The following is a 17,407-nucleotide window of genomic DNA, read 5'->3' as shown; positions in this document are numbered from 1 at the left end:
TATTTATTTCTCCACATACAGATAAAGCAGAGAGCTGGGACTGGTTCTTGTATACTGTTAACATTTCAAGGAGGCATTGTAAGTCCAAAAGCTCCAAAGGCAGCTAAAAAAATCCACTGAAATATCGTCCAAAGATGACAAAGGCAACTTACTTAAGTAGCTGATTCAAATGAGAGTGTGTACCCTTTTACTACAACATATGAAATGGCCTGCCATTGTAATTGGAACAAGAGAATAATTCAGGGGGTAAGTGGGTGGAAAAGTGCCTAGGCACTGATTTGGTAGTAGTCCCCAACATGGCACCCACCAAGGAGTTTCATCGCATTTGCTTGTTTCTTAACTTGGGGATAAAATCTTAAGAAACTAGAATGCAACAGAAAAAAAACAGGGAGCTTTAAGTTGCTCTCTGTCTGCTAACTACCTAGCAAAGCACTGATGCCATCCCAACCAGGGCCGTCACAACCACATGCTCTTAACTTGGCAATAGTCAAAGACTTTCTTATGATGCCTGGCTTGGAAGTCTCTTCCTCTGACTGTGTAGAAAATACATCCTTCCCTTGGAAGTCTGATCTGATTTAGCATATTTATTTTGACTTATACTTAGTAAACAAACCCCAATGTTAATTTTTATTTCCCAGTACCAACAAATACTTGGACTAAAATAATTGGTGGGGGGGGGGGAGTAATCAATTTTGATTTAAATGTCATATTTATCCAAGCTAAAAGCCTTATGTGGGAATTCTTTTATTGGAATCGTATTTGTCAAAATGTAAAGACAATATAACATGTACTTCTCTTAGTGGTGGAATGTGCCGTCAACTGATTTATCACGATCCTGTGGGGTTTTCAAGGCAAGAGACTTTCAGAGGTAGTTTGCAACTGCCTGCCTCCGCATCACGATCCTGGTATCCCTTGGAGGTTACCTATCCAAAAACTAGCCAAAGCTGACCCTGCTTAACTTCCAAGATCTAACAAGATTGGGCCAGCCTGGGCTATCTTGTTTAAATTAAACAAAAAACTCAAAGCCAAAATGTTGACACTCTTATTCCTGTATCCCCAAAGAACTGTGGATGATATGCCATGTGTTGTCCACTCAACTACTTCAACAGAATTTCACTCTCTTCCATGGAGGTCACTGGGGCACCTCAAGTTCACAATAAGTCTATGGCATGACTCAAATTACATGTTGGATTCATATCAGATTGACAATGACAATATACCTTCCACAATGTGAGAGGAGGAAAGAATTTTAGCATTGACAGCAAAATTAATAACTTGATTTCTAAAATTTAGATTATTAAGTGTACTTGTATTTTAATCCCCCAACATTGACAAATCAATAAGAAATCCATGTACTATACGATTCCTGAGGATCATCTTCTGAAAAACATTAAATTACAATTTTGAAACTGACAAGCTTGCTTGATGCTGTATTAACAATAATATCCATCCACAGATACTAATTTTATAAAAAAATGAAATCTTTAGAAAACAAAAGAAATTCCCCTGAAAGGGGTGGGGGAATGAAAAGGAAGATTTCCCCCTGAAAAATAAACCACTGGAAAAATTTTTACCCCACATGCCTGGAAAGCATTCTTCCAAGAAGTAATAAGGATCACTTCCATTTCTCTAACACATATGCTAAGTGCCTTAAATGAATTCTCCTTGCCACACCATAAATATTCTCCTCCTCCCAGCACTGCAGCACAGATATAATATACTGCATATTGAACATGTCATATTTTCAAAAGCAAGCTGTGTGTTAAAAGTTACAGTGTTTTTGCTACAGAGCAGGTCAAATAATACCTATGGCATCTTAAGACTCAAAACAGTATTTTGCACAAAACTTCTGCATTTCACCACTCTAACTTTACAGTAATGGATGCTCTCACATTCTGACATTTATTCTATGGAATGCTATACATGCCAGATGCTGTGCCAGCTTTACATGGCATCTCTATGGGGTCTGGAACTGGTGACATCCTTTCAAAATCAGAATACACTGGCTAATCTTGGCCCTTATTATTACTGATCACTTTTCTTGGCAAAAACATCAAAACAATAAATAAAATATGACACAGTATATACAACCATGTTGTCTGTTCAGCAAGTCTCAGAGGACCTGAAATAAGGAACAATTACTCTGTTCTTACCATTCTCTTCTACTCTGCTTCTAAAACGGAGAGACAGGGACCTGACCAGAATTACCAATATAACTAGGAAGTGGCACCCCGACACTATCCCTGGTTTAGAACCTAGAATTTCCCTTACAGTTCTGATCCCTTCAATACTGACTTTGTAATTCTAAATACTGACTTATAACATCTACCAAATGAAGTGGGACTCATTGCTTAAGCATACACTCTTGATGAAAATTAACAGAATAGGATCATAAGATGCAAGAAGATATGGCTCTTCTTTTCAGTAAGTCTTAATTCTATGAAACTGAAAGCATCAGAAGGAAGGCGAATCTGTGCTGCTGCAGTTGATCACCATATTTTGAGGAACAACTCTAGATGCTGAGAGACACCAAAGGACAACTATTCCTACATTTCCTTGCTTGTAAACTTCCAGACTTCTGGCTGGCCACTGCTGGCAATACAACACTAGAGTAGACACTTCTGCAGAACATCTATATACGTGATTCCATGAAGTTCTCAATTCAAATAACATCTCAGCTACAAATCATTAGGCAACTATTTCAGGCTCTACTTCTTTGTAATACTGGGATATTCTTAGCCTAATTCCAAATCCAACCATTTTATTCAGGACAAGAAACATTTGGATCCCAAGGTAGGGTTGCAAGACATAATACAATAGCCCTGCTAAAAGCTAAGCAGATCCAGGCCTGGTCTGTACTTGAAGTGGAGACCACCTTGGTTCTGGCTTATAGTTGAATTGGACCCCATCCTGAGTTCCACAGAAGAAACAGAAAATATAAATTTAATAAATACTTTAGAGGATTGTTGGTAAGATCATAAATAATACCCTATGACCACTAAAAAAAACATTTTATCAATTCAAAGAGTTATTTATCCAAAAAGGGTAGGGGTGCATGTGTTTGTATACACCTATATTGATTCATGACTGACTGCAATTCACTGGGCACTACCTTCAAAGCTTTACTGAAACCTGCAGAACATACATCTGAATTAACATGCAATAATTTGTGCTTAATAATTTTTCTTCATTTCCTAAGATGCCCTTTCACACACACCCCATATACACATCTCAGATCCCTGGATGGGACTGGAACATTTTTCAAAAACCTCTGGGTTCTCCTCCTCCTGATACTTTGGTTTCTCATGATGCACTGGCAGACACCAATGAGTGATCATGTCTCCAATGGGTGTGTGTGTGAAGCTACAGCATCTTGCTGCTCATCCTGTCTTTCACACCCACATCGACATCACAAGTATGATTCTGAGTAGGGTTTCCACCTTTTAACCTGGCAATTTACGAACAGCCCAGATATTCATCACATCAATGTGGGAAGACAAGTAGGAACTTGTAAGGGACCTTAAAGTCAGGATTAAACAGACTCCTTTCTTTACTCTTTCTTTAAAGTGGGGATGAAACAGACTCCTGGAATACTTCCATGTCCCTAGATTTCTTTTTTTCATCTGAGAAAACTGAATTTTTATCAAAATTTTTGCCTTGCTCCTCCTTCAAGCCCTGAGCTGAGGGCTGCACATCTAGAGTTAGCTCCTCTGATTTTATGCTAATCCCCCTATGAGACTGAGAGATAGGGACTGTCCCAAGGCTGTCCAGTGAGTTTCAGGGCTCAACTGTGATGTGAACCCTGCTCTCTTCAATAAAGATAATGAATTCTAACCACTAAACTTGCTCTTTCCCTGTAGAAAAATCTCGAGAGGAAATCTGTACATCTTGACATCAGAGTAACATGAGACTTATGATAATGTAGACCACATCATGACAGAAGATGTATCTGCTTTATTCATTCTCCTGAAGAGGCAAAATACATCTTATAAGCTTAATATAGTTCATCTGAAATGCCGTTGCACCTTAAAGATGAACAAACCTACAGCCTAACATGCGAAAGGAAATGCAGCCTACTCTGCAAAAATCAGCAGGTGTAGCTTTTTCCCAGCTTAGAAACAAACATTCTATCTACTGCCAATCACGCTGCTGTAGAAGGCACGGGAGCAAGTCAGGCCAGTTTTAAAGAGTTGTTAACTGGAGTTGCCAATTTTTCAACAGGTCACTGTTGTTGCATCATTAGCAGAACCCTGAGCCGCAACCATCAGTAAGTTATACGGTTTTGCCCCCTACCCATCGTTGCGGATCAAGCTTTGGCAAAGATGCACAGGGGCATGCCGAATCCAGGTTTCGCTGGCTCGCTGGTCAGTTGGCAACTCACGCTCCTAGCGGCCAAGAACTCCATCCAAGAAAAAGAGGAGAAAAGCACCCTTTCCGACCCCCTACACATTCCACCCGCCTCCGGGAGGCCCAGGAAGGCCAAGTGGCGGCGGCTCACCAGGAGTAGGTCTGCTCCGCCATGGTGCCGGCGGCAGCCGCTCCTCCTCCTCGGCGGCGTCCTCGTCCCGGGCGTCGATCTTGCTCCCTTGGCTCGGCCGGCTCGCTCGTCGGGGCTCAGCAACGGCCCCGCTGTGGCTCCCGGCCCAACATGGCGGCGGCCGTGAGGAAGGGGGGGGGATCCCCGCCCGGACGACGAAGGAGAAGGAGGAGGCTCAGCAGTGGCAGCCGCACCGCAGGGCCGCACGCCAGCGCCGGGCGGGCCTCATGACCGGGGGCCAGCGGCGACAGGCTGAGAAGAGAGGAGCGGGCGAGCAGCGAACTCGGAAGGCGAGGCCGCTCTCCGACTGGCCCTTCGCTGGTTCCCGCACGGACGGAGGGACGGAGGAGGAGGGCGGGGGGAGAGGACGCGCGGAGGCGGGACCTGCAGCCGAGCGTCGCTTACTGGCGTGCGCACGCGCAAGCCTGGGAACAGCGAGTCACGTGTTCACAACAGGCTCACGTGCTTGACGCAGCCGCATTGGGCAGTCGTGAGAAGAAAAGGAGAGGGGGGGGGGTGTGCGCGCGTTTCAAGGGCCCTCCCGCACCGGTGCTGTAGTTGTGCTGAAGGTGAACGCGAAAATGGAGGCGACTTTTGTGCGTTGCAGTGCGCCTGCGCCCATGGGGGACCGTTGCTGTCCGGCTGCTGTTTGTTGTTCGCTTTGTGGCCTTTTTTTCTTCTTTGTTTTGAACTGCAGCCGCTTCTGTCTCTTGAAAAGACGCACCTAGAAAGCGAGGTCGTCGCCAATTCATAATCAGAAGAGGGAACGTTTTGGACCAAGTAGGTCGAGATAGTTCAAGTCCCATCGCTCTGTGTGGCGGTTCCAGTTTAAAGGGGGAAAAGTGTATTCCTTTATTCAGTACTCCGGAAACACAAATAAATTACGCAAATAGAGGATAAGAGAATCAGTATTCTGGAAATATAATAAGCTACATTGATATACTCAACACCAGTCACTCAACTAGGGTGAGAAACGGGAGCAGCAAAACCAACCAAAAAACACTCATTTAAAAATAAAAGGGAAGTCATTTATTTATTTAAAACATTTATTATAAACCTGCCTTTTTAGCAATAGAGAGGGACCCAACAAAAATAATATGAATGCATAATAAGAACATTAACATAGCCAGAAGGCACAGTGTTTTGGACCCTAGATGATGAAAGCAGGTGGATTTTTCTTAGGAGGTCATTCCAGGCAGGATACCACTGAAGAAAAGGCCTTTCCTTATTTCTCAACACCATCTCGGGCCAGCAGAGCCTCAGGTGATGATGAGAGGTACCAAGCAGGGATGCCTGACAGAGCGATGTTTTCACCCTGTTTTTTGTTCTGCCTTTGAGAGCAATACTGCTGTTTAAACTTTTGTATTCAACCAGCCTGGCTTTGGACTGTATAGAGCTTTGTAGGTTGAAATCAGCGCTTTGAATTGTGTCTAGAAACAACACTAGAACTCAGTACATTACACTGAGTTCCTCTTAATAGCTTTTATTTTGAATACAGTAGTAGCTGCATTGGAAGGACAAACAGAAACTAACAGGCAGGAGGCCAAGTCTAATGTACAGATTTTGATACATTCATGGCAAATTCAGGAACTACTGAATAGCAGCTCATGCTGGAGCAAGGTAGTAAGAGTAATTTCATATATTGCTGCTGAATATTTTTTGTTCTTTCTGATGTTTTCTGAACCAGCTAATGGTTTTGAATGCTTTCCTAGGGTAGCTCCACATGTAATCTGAATAACTTTTTGGTCAGGGCAAAATCCAGTTCCTCTTTAGTTTCCAGTACATTAAAGATCTCCACTCTTGGGAGGCGGGCGCTATACTTCTCACTATCAATGGAACTGTCATTCTAAAGCCGCCAGTGGGTACAAATGTATTGGAATGGTTTGGAGGAAAGAGACAGAAGTTTGTTGTTGTTGTTGTTGTTGTTTTTGGGGGGGTTGTCACCAAGTCACAGCTGAGTTATGACAACTCTATAGGGTTTTCAAGGCCAGAGAAGTTTAGAGGTGGTTTGCCATTGCTTGCCTCTGTGCAGCAACCCTAGACTTCTTGGTGGTCTCTCATCCACCTACTAACCAGGGCTGACCAAGATCTAGGACTGGGCTACCCAGACCAGAAGTTTCTACTGTCTGTAGAAGTGCTGTAACCTGTTTTAAGTATCTCAAAAGCAAGAAGTGGGATTTAAATCTAACAAATTAATAAGTAATAAATATAGTGCATTACAGTAATTTAAACTAAACATCATCAACACTGGATACCTTTAACTAAAGCACCCACCCCAAAGTTGGTCAAGGTTATTTTGTACCACAAAGGCCACTTGTGTGTCCGGACTCAAGGCCTGCTCTAAAATTATCTGCAAGATGGAACATGTCTATTCCTTAAGGGGGAGCACAACCCCATCTAGCACATACTGAATAGCACCACTCTGGTCAAACAAACCCCATCATGTCTAGATATAGCCTAAGTTTACTAGCCCTCATCAAGGCCATTACCAGCTCTAAGTACTTGTGGAACACATCCACCATTTCACCTGGACTCAATGAAAAAGGGAGATTGACTTGGGTGTCATCACACCCAAACCTTCAAATAGCCTCATATGCATGTTAAATAGCATAAAGGAAAGATTGGAAACTGGCTGTGCACAAATATCAGGGAACATGGCAGAAATCCCCTAGCACACCTTCTGGAAACTGCTGCCAAGTAAGGATCAGAAAGTGGCACTCCCATCTTCAGTGGGTAGTACAGAAGGATACCTTGGTTGAAGATATCAGAAGCTACCCACAGGTCTAAGAAGACCAACAGGATCATATTTCCTGCATTTGTCTCCAAGCCCAGGTCATCAGCTTCCAGTGACCAAGGCAATGTCAATGTTATACTCGGGCCAGAAGGCAAATTAGTCCAATTCATCTGTTTGACTCAAGGGAAGATTTCTTAATGAACAAGGAAAATATTTCAGATGGGAGACTCCTGGAGGAAGCTGAGAACAAAAGAAGTATTGTATTGTTCTTCTCATGCTTGTTACGACCTTAGTAATAGGTCTGTTGTTAGTCAGCCAATGGCATACCTAGTGATGATGTCAGACCATACCGTAGTTGAAAGCGGAAATGGCTATACAGAAGAGGGATTAGGTGCTGTTTCCAAAGGCACAGGGACATCGTATCTGGTTCTCCCCACAGCTCAAACTGACATTTGGCAAGAGCTCAGTTTTGTGATCCTTTCTGGAAATACGCAGATCTGACCAGCTTTGTGAACTGATGCTCCAGCAGCACATTACGTTCTAGTGACCAAAATCTGCTAGTGATCCCTGGCCCAAAGAGTGTCTGGCTGTCCTCAGTCAGGGTCAGGACCTTTTCAGTCCTGGCTCCAACCTGATGGAACATTCTTTTGAGAGAGATCAGGGCCCTGTGGGACTTGTTACAGTTTTGCAGGGCCTGCAAAATAGAGTTGTTCCACAGGGCATATGGTTGAGGGAAGCGATGGGCTCTATTTTGATGGTTTCCATCTTGGATTGACCTAGGTTTGCCAGTCCCTAGTTGGGGGATCCCCTGATTTAGCAGCTTCCTGCCCGTCACTGGCCAGTACATGGCCTGTCGATCAGCTGGAGGGCCCTTTAGATCTTGGGGGTGGGGGGGATGGCCGCACGCCTGAACTCCAAGCAGCTTGGAATTCAGGTGCAGGCAGCCTCTGCTTGCAAAAAAATAATAATTAAGGGATGGTTTAAATGTTTTTTTTGCAAGTGGGGGCTGCCCACGCCTGAATTCCAAGCTGCAAATTTGTTGCTTGGAGTTCCGGCGTGCGCAGTGCCCAGCCCACTTGGAAAAACCATTTGAAGGAAAGGTTCCCTTTTAATATTTTTTTGCAAGCCAGGGCCTCCCACACCTGAATTTAAAGCAGCGAATTTGCCACTTGGAGTTCAGGCTTGCATGGCGCCCATTTGCAAAAACCATTTAATTCCCTTTAAATGGCTTTTGCAAGCAAGCACTGCTGGCCCCCCCCCGGACAAAGTAGAACCTGGTAACCCTTGATTGACTTCCTCCCTTTCTCCCCTCCCCCCTCTCATCAGACAACTATACCTTACTCCCCCTGAGATTTTGCACCATCTTTTAGCTGTACAGTGGGATATATTTATTATGTGTTTTATTGTGTTTTATTATATTTATTGTAATTATGTATTAGTCTTATGAACTGAATGTTTTTACAAATGATGTTACCCGCTCTGAGCCTGGTTTCCAGGGACAGCGGGTTATAAATTCAATAAATAAAATAATAATAATAGTATTGATTTATCAAAGGATTCCAAGTCCAGACCAAGACATTTGCCATCCCAGGCAGCTGTGCCACATGATCCCATCATGCATGGTCCTGAGCTGTGCCCCTGCAAGGAATCCCTGGATACAGCCTTCTAATTGTGTTTGTTTTCATTAACACCGTGAAAATACCACCCACTCACCAAGTCACACTTGGGCCATTTAAGCATAATTTTGCTTCAGGAGGTTGAGCTGAATAGCATCAACTTGGTCAAAATGGCTGCTGCTTTGGAGAGGTTATGAGGTCTAATTTTTAAAGGCTTGCCGATGAAAGTGTAATTTGGAGAGTTCCATGACTTCTTCCTCCTCCCTCAACTAGATGCAGAAGGAAGGGATTGTTAAAAAAAAGGCCAATAAGCTGCATCCCCTCCTTAAATTAGAAGTGCTGAATTTGCTATATCAGAAGATGCTGCTGGCATACAAAGTGGATGTACCATTCCTGCAGTCTGTGCATCTCATTATCTTGTCATCAGAAACATCTTGGGGTAGATTCAGTATCGCTTTGTAGCTTGAAGTATGAGAAGGAACTAGGATCCCTTGACACTTCTGTGGAGGCCCCCTTTTTTATGGTGGGAGCCCCCTTCCAGGCCTGGGAGTTTGTATCATATGTGTGGGCCCTGGACAGGTTCCAAATCTCACATGCACATGCTCAAAAGTGACGAGTTTTAGGGGATCTTTACAAGTCAAATACCAAGTTCTTGCTGCTGCTGCTGCACAGACGCCTGCTAGGTGCTACTGTCCAGACATAACCTCCAACTTTGTCTTCTCCACCGGCAGTATGACGCAGCTGAAAGTGCTATGCTTTGTAAGGCTGCGAGCACAAGAGCCAATGAAGAGCAGCAGCAATGCCATTGTTGCCTACTGCCATCTGCTCTCATTAAACCTCTGAGCAAGGTGATAACTGCCTTCACTTCTACCTCCTTATCTGTATTTACCCATTTTGTATGCAAGGCAGGAGCTCCTATCACCCCATTCTGGTTGGTTTTACCTCTGCTGGGAGACGTCTTGTTTTCCTTGTTCCCACAAAGGTGCACAGACAGATTCCCAGCTGTCTGGTTAGTCCATTGTTCCCACAAAGGTGCACAGACAGATTCCCAGCCGTCTGGTTAGTCCATTGGTTTCTCTTCACTGAAGTGTTCCTAACACTCCGTAGGGTATCTGTCTACATGTGACCACTTCTAATATGCAAATATGACACACATACTGCTATTGGAGGAAATAAACAAACTCAGCCCTCCAGTACACTTTGCATAATGGAAATATTGGACTTCTTTATGGGAAGGAAGAGATATGGGGCCTCTCTTCTTTAATATAAATTAAATCCAAAATTATTACTCAAAAGGGCTGGCTACCTTGTCATATACTTTGCACCCAAGTCCTCATAATGACGTTTAATATTTCTATTTTGTCCCACTAGTGCAATTATGTGTAAACAGAAAAATAATTATACCAGATGGATGTTTTATGCAACAATACCTTTTATTCTTTTTTCTTCCTGTTAACAGCAAATGCCACTTAACCACCATGAAGAAAATGAAACATCACACCTAAATATTAATATCAATTAGTTAACTATGAGGAAGTTTGCAGCAAAACAGATCCTTTATGGTTTTGTCTGTTTAATTCCAAAAGATGTGAAAACGAAGTCACGAGCTGATTTGTTTTTCTTTATGCAAAATGTACCACTAAAATAATCTAGTTCCTGGGCAAAGACTTGGCAGCTGTCAGTACTAATCTCTGCTCTCTCTCCCCCTTTTGATGTACCTAGCAAGTGCCGATTTGTGTAGTCCAAATCCCAAGAGTGACTGGCTGGATTTCAGCTTTCTCAAGATCAGATGCTTTGGGTAAAATGTAAACCATTCAAATACTATTTCAAGTAAATGTGAGAGAATCTGGGCTTTCATTTAGAAAATAAAAATTTCTTATCTGTCATATTTTTGTTTGTTATTTGGGTATAAGTAACATAACAGATGCATAAAATGTGTGGTGCAGAGCTGTTCTGCACAATGCTTTCTGTGAGAAAGTCTATTGTGGCTGTAGCTGCTAATGCAACACAGCAGCAATGGGGCTTCTAGATGGCAGGTTTCCCCCATTTCCCCTGCCTAGTACCTAAGGTGGTCATCCCCCTCACACACACTATAGGGGAGTCTTTTCTGACGGTTTTTAAAAACTGATAATTGACATACCAATATACCCTTAGATTGATATGACAATTGGTGGTTTTTTTAAAAGCTCAAAAAAGTCCCTTGCTGTCAGGGAGTGGAATAACCGCCAGAGGGGCAGGAGCATTAACTGTCTGTTTTGTGGGCAGAAGGACTGGGAAGACCCAGGCCTTCCTGCCCCTCCAGCAGCCAGCCCAGCTTTGGTTTTCCAAAACAGCACAGCAAGACAGGTTTGGGAAAGATTGCACTAAAAGTCAAGGAAAACCCAGGTGGAGCACAGAAGTACCAGGATACTATGGGGGAAGCTGGGGAAAACCCCACTTTTTATTTATTTTATTTATTTTTGTATTTATACCCCGCCCTCCCCGCGAACAGGCTCAGGGCGGCTCAAAACATTGAGCCCGGGGCAAATAATTAATGTGGAAATGGCTATACCATTATTATAATTATCCATCCTGTTCTATGTCACAATACACACTGAACCCAAAGGCCCTTTGTCATGGACACATAGGAGAATTCCTTTCTGTATCACAGCAAAGGTTTCCAACAGAGGCCAGCCAGATGTTTTTGAGGTCCGCAAGCCTCTCCTCGCTGTTTGCCCCGGCACCTGGAATTGAGAAACATACTGCTTCTGAACATGGAAGTCCTATTTAGCTATAAAGGAATTTGGACACAATTCCACTGTGTATGAATAGTAAAATAGTATGTATTTACAGGAGAAAAAATGTGAGGATAATACAGTCTGGGCATTAAATTCTGAGAGGGCCTTGAACCAGCAGACTACACTGAAGTAGCCAACCACCTTCAGGGGTGAACAGCAGGTGCTTGAGAGTAACTGCAGCAGAGGACTATTGCCTTCATGCCCTGCCTTTATAGAAACATGTGGCTGACCACTGTAGGATACATAAGGCAGGACGAGATAATCATTTGGTCTGATCCATTAGGATGTTTCTTATGTCCTCAACCTGTTCAGCCACTGAAACTCCAAGGTCAAACACTTCCTTTGACTTATTGATGCCTAAATATCTTCACTCTTCTGAAATATTCTTTCAACTTGAAATCTAGTATTTTTGCTTGAGCACTTGTGACCTTCTGAAGAAGTTCTGAGAAGGACAGTTGAATTGCTTTCCTTAACTTTCAAAACTGCCTGTGGTCAGCTTTGAATATTTTAGAATTGTTAGCTTTTGACTAATTGTTAGATTAGCTTTTGATTAACTGTTAGATTGTTTTAAATAATGTATTTTGTAAATCTGAGGATGCAAATCTGATGGGCTCAGCTTTAACTGCTGGTTAAACCTAGGGCTACAAACAATTAAAGATTTTTATTAGATTAATCAGTTACGTGTAGATGATTAATCAATTACACTTTAGCATATAACACTGAAACCTCAATATAGATACCACTCTTGAGATATTGAAGGAAGTGAATATATAATTTGATTAAAAACACATTCATTGTTAGAAGAACTGGCAATCTTTCATGTTTTTTATTTCAGAATTTTAATTTTCTATTACAGTAACACACCAAAACCAAAACAGCTTTTCAAAAAGTCAGTGTTTCCTTAACTCTCAGCTCTACTAAAGAAATTTATACATTAGCTATACAAATTAAAACTTTAAGCCCTGTTTCTTGCTAGTTGTATAATCACTTGTGCTCCCTCATCCACTTGCTAGCAAAAGCAGAGATGTGTACAATTTGAGCCTTGAACTTCAGGTCAGTTCTCCACTTTTTTTTTTATAGTCACCTTTCATGTGGAAGAAAATTTTTAATTCACCCCATTCCAAAGAGAACAAGTATAATACAGATGCTTTTAAATGGGAAAAGTCCATTGAGGAGCAGACAAGATTGTTACAGTGTTTAAAATAGAAAAAGTGATTCCACTCATTATCATTATGATAATAATAGTAATTACAGTGTTAACCTTTTTCACAGCTTTCCCTAGAGAGCTGACAAGTTCTGTAATGCATACACATCATAACAATGTGGTGGTCATAGGCTGCAATTTTCAAACCACTTACTCTGAAGTAGTCTAATTAGAGTCCCTCCGGCATCTCGCAAGGCTAAGAGATTAGAAGGTTTTATATTCGTAATAAGTGCAGGCAGCAGAACATTGTGGCACAGGAGCAATAGTAGATATCTACATCCAGGGCTGGTGTCAGCGTACCCTGAGGTGGGGCCAGGGGCCAGGGCTTCTGACAGGGCCCACTGTTGTCAAACACACACACCCCTTTCATTTGCTAGCACTTTACCATGCTCTCAGCTACATTTACTGCCCAGGGCCACTAGGAAAAAGGCTGTGGGCAATGGTGAGCATGAACACTTGGAAAGCTCGCAAGAGGGCAGGAGAAGGACACATAGGCATGTTGGTAGGGAGAAGGGCATGTGTGGGGGCCTGGTGGTAGGTAGAAGCGGGGAGGGAGGCCCTAGGAATTCTTGGTCTGGGGTCCCTCAAATCTGGAACTGGCCCTTACATCTCCTTTAAGTTTTTGCAGAAACCTGAGGGGCTCCAGTGGGGAGTGCATAACTTTCCATGGTTAGGGGCAATATACTCTGTTTGCCAGATCTCACCTTCCATTTGGTTGTTTGCATCATCTGAGAAAACAGGGTGTGTGTGTGTAAATAACTCCCTTGTACTAGCCAGAGGACAAACATAACTCCCTTGTACTAGCCAGAGGCAACAGCAGGTCTCTCCAGAACTGTACATCCATGGCCAAATAGAGTCAGCCACATTCAGTATCAACACCATTTCTACGAAAGCCCAATTGCTGACCCTAACCTGGCTCCAAAAATCATTGCTTCATATAAGCAAGGACTCCTCAATGTCTGACCAATCTTAAAAATAAGTTTCCAGACCACAAATGTTTTATTAATTTCACCTATATTATCTTTTGTGAGCTGCTAATTGTCTAAACCAGAAACAAGGAATCAACCTTTTTCCAATTTACAAGAACTACCCTCCCTGGGAACCTGGAAGAGATTTTAACTTGCTCCAAAGTGATGGAGCAAGAGATAGTTTAAAAGCAGGATCTGAGCAGCAGGGAACATATTCAAATGGCCAGCTTCCATGGACAACCACCTTAGTCCCAATTCATAGCAGGCCCCAGTCAGACATGCCGGAAAATGCGGGGGGGGGGAGCGCGGCTATTTGCGCTGCAATCAGACGCAACAGCGGCTTCCCCGTGGCAAATAGGATGACGGGGGAGAAAGCCGCGCACTGGCGCGATCACACCCAGGGAGTCTGCATGCAGCCCATGGCAAACCATTTGCCAATAGGTCGTCCCAGGTAGTTTTTTAATGCACACCTTTGGCAGGACACCATGGGTTCGCCAAAGGTGCGCTACACCTCCCAGATGTTCCGGTGTGATCGCATCCAGAAAATCCGCGGGACGATCGTGCCTTCAGCACAGCAAATGCTCAGTGTTTTTGAGCCGCAGTGAGGTAGCAATCTCACCATGCCATGCTTTTCTCTAAAAGGGCCAGCTCATTGCCAGGTCAATTTTAAAAGGACCTACAGCTCCTTCTGGAAAAGAGATTAAATTGACTGATTAACGAGAAATCAAAAACATATAAAGCTGATTAATTAATTGTTATTTTACCCAATACAAAGTTATTTCCACACCACCAGTATAGGTTTTCCCCTTTAGACTAAAACCTATGCCATTTGTAATTTCCATTCAAACTGTCACCAATCAGCAAAACAAAAAGACAATGTTTACTTCTCTATTTGAAGCCTTACCCCGAAGTATACAGCATGAATATAATGATTAATCCAAGCTCCTAGCTTCTCTCTCCTGACTCACAAACTTGAACTTCTATCTTGGATTTTTTTTTAATTCAAACCCCCACAGTTAACATTTCTAAGATTGTGAGTTTTCGTAACACAATTAACACAAGTATAGGGAAATTCCACTTTATCGAAGCTGAATTTCAGAGGTATGTTTAGGCATTTTACTTTATATAGTGAAGCCTGTAAGTCTTCCGCTTCTATGGCTGCAAACTGAAGTTCAGTTCCCTTCCCGTGTCTTCAGCTTGAGGTTCTGCAATTTTTCCCCCTCAATCACAGAACTTTTCCTGTAGCTTCTGGATAGACAAATCCTCTGGTTTTTCAGCTTTTGACTGTACAGCTTCATAATCCAAGCCCTCCACACCCTGTATCTTCTTTGCTGTTTCCAACATCAACTGGACCTTCTGCAGCTGAGCTGCTGTACTTGGGCTCTTGTGGTAGCTCCCATGCCTTATTGTGTTGAGAATCTGGGTGCTGCATCAGTTTTGATGCATATTTTCTCAGCTGCTGCACAACCTCCATTTGCTGCAGGAATTTTGTCTCAAAGCGTTTCCTGAAATGCTTCAATTTACTGCTAGTTTCATTAGCACTATCTTAGATCAATCCACCCATCTCAGAATGTATCTTTAAGCATATACAATCCCATGTCTGATCACCAATGGTACACCTTCACCACATCTCTGAGTGGTGCGAAGTTCTGGGGCAACACTTCTGGATTTAGTTGGCATGAGAAAACACTGGGAGAGGGGTTACAGTGTCTTTGTAATCCTTGTTTTACTGGCAAGTACAAGTAGAGCACATGTGGACACCAAGAAGCACATGAATGAGGCAGCTGATCTTCTCTTCACTATCCCCAAAGAGAAAAGGATCCTGCACCCCCAAGATGATTCCCTTTTCAGTACAATCTCTGTTTCAGATTCAAATTGCACTGCCCTTTCTATACACACATACAGTATAGAGGACCTTTTCACAATGCCCAAGAGGGGTTACAAAAAAAGAATAAACATATATCGTTAAAAACATAGTTGACGCATATAAATCAAGTTATAACTGTGTCAAGTTGTTGTTGAGTTGCACAGTCGAGTCCGACTCTTCGTATACATTAAGCTAAGGCTAGCTCTAGTGTGGTCCTTAAAAAAACACACACTGCTGCTTCTGTGCTTGGGCCCATCAGTGACATTTAAATCCTAGCTGCAAACAGAATCTTTCTGGCTGGGTAAACAGCCCTGGGGCAAAGCAAAGGCAGCAAGCGTGGGAGAGAACAGGCTGGCTAAGAGCAATCCAATGACACTCTCTGCACAGAGCTCTCCTCCATCTGCTGGAAATCTTTTTTTCTTTCATCAGGCCAAGCAACATCACTTTAATCCCACTTCATCAGCAATGGAGGTAAAGCAGTAAGCACAGAACTGCGTCATCAGGCAGGGCTGCCTTTAGGACTTGGGGCAAGAGAACATCAGTGCACCACCATAACCACCAGGGGTCAATGGGAGGAAGGCATGCAAACTAAGAGGACACTCAGGAGTCCTCGGCCAGATGACTCACACAAGCAAGCCAAGCCACATGCCAGATGCTTTTCGAAAAGACGTCACACTTTCCAACTCTTGGTTACATAAGTAAGAGGCGGCGGCAGCATTGTCTATTGTAGAAGGTTTAGTCACACAAGGACTGTGTAGAAAGGGGTTTTTAAAAGTGTCATTCTTTTGTACAAAGGTTTCATTCAGCTGCTTCTAACCTCTTCACTGCTGCATCCCCAGGCAGAGTCCTATGCACTTAGGTCAACCAACCTCCAGGTGGGGCCTGGAGTTCTCCTGGAAATAAAATTGATCTTCAGACTACAGAAATCAATTTTCCTAGAGGAGAAGGCAGATTCTGAGGGTGAATTCTATGGCATCACATCCCTGCTGAGCTTCCTCCCCTTCTTTGGAGCCCTCAGGGATAGGCTTGCATAGTTTCCGCATTACTGCTGTGGCTGCAAGTACAGCACAGCAGCAATGAGGCTTCTATATGACAGGTTTCCCTGTTCTTTTCCTGACCCTGTGTGTGTGTGTTTTTTAAATTGGCAACTGACTATTGTTTTAACAATTTGTTTATTAGGATCTCTGAATTCTCACATTTCATTTTTAAGGAAAGTCAAGCCCCTTTGGTTGCAGAGATATGCCTTTCCCTTTATATCTCCACAATGAAAGGGGCTAGAGACTTTTTAAAAAACTAAAGCTGGGAATTCAGAGAAACTAAATTGTTAGCTCACTGTAACAATATTAAATTGCTGATTAAGAAAACAAGAAGCTGCCCCCCCCCCCGAAAGTAAATTGTAGCCACAGGGGCAGGGTAAACATGTGCTATGTTGGTGGGGATGAGAAAACCCAAAGCTTCCCAGCTACATGGCATCCACCTAGGCCTTGCTGTAATCGTTCCCAAAACTTTGGAGCAAGGCAGGTTTGGGAAAGATTGGTGAGAAGCCAAGGAAACTCTGTGTGTGTGTGTGTGTGTGTGTGTGTGAATACACTACAATGCTGTGCTGAATCAGGAAACAAGCTAGGATTACCAGCTCTGGAAACTTGGGAAATTCCTGGAGAGTTGAGGGCAGTGCATGGGGAAGGTGGAGTTTGGGGAGGGGAA

General features: G+C 43.1%; 1 protein-coding gene across 1 annotated transcript in view; it reads right to left on the bottom strand.

Annotated features, from left to right (window-relative positions):
• The window catches only part of SPPL3 (signal peptide peptidase like 3), a 65,508-nt gene extending 60,627 nt beyond the window's left edge, over window positions 1-4,881 (bottom strand). Inside the window, exon 1 of the mRNA XM_015429590.1 lies at window positions 4,499-4,881. Within this exon, the coding sequence (XP_015285076.1) occupies window positions 4,499-4,521 (23 nt within the window). The 5' untranslated portion in view covers window positions 4,522-4,881. The remainder of the gene's footprint in view (window positions 1-4,498) is intronic.
• Between the last annotated feature and the right edge of the window lie 12,526 nt (window positions 4,882-17,407).

The sequence above is a fragment of the Gekko japonicus genome, unplaced genomic scaffold (assembly GCF_001447785.1).
Source record: "Gekko japonicus isolate JY-2015 unplaced genomic scaffold, Gekko_japonicus_V1.1 scaffold409, whole genome shotgun sequence".
NCBI lineage: Eukaryota > Metazoa > Chordata > Lepidosauria > Squamata > Gekkonidae > Gekko > Gekko japonicus.
Note: the sequence above shows the minus strand (reverse complement) of the source record. Positions and strands in the feature narration are given on the sequence as shown.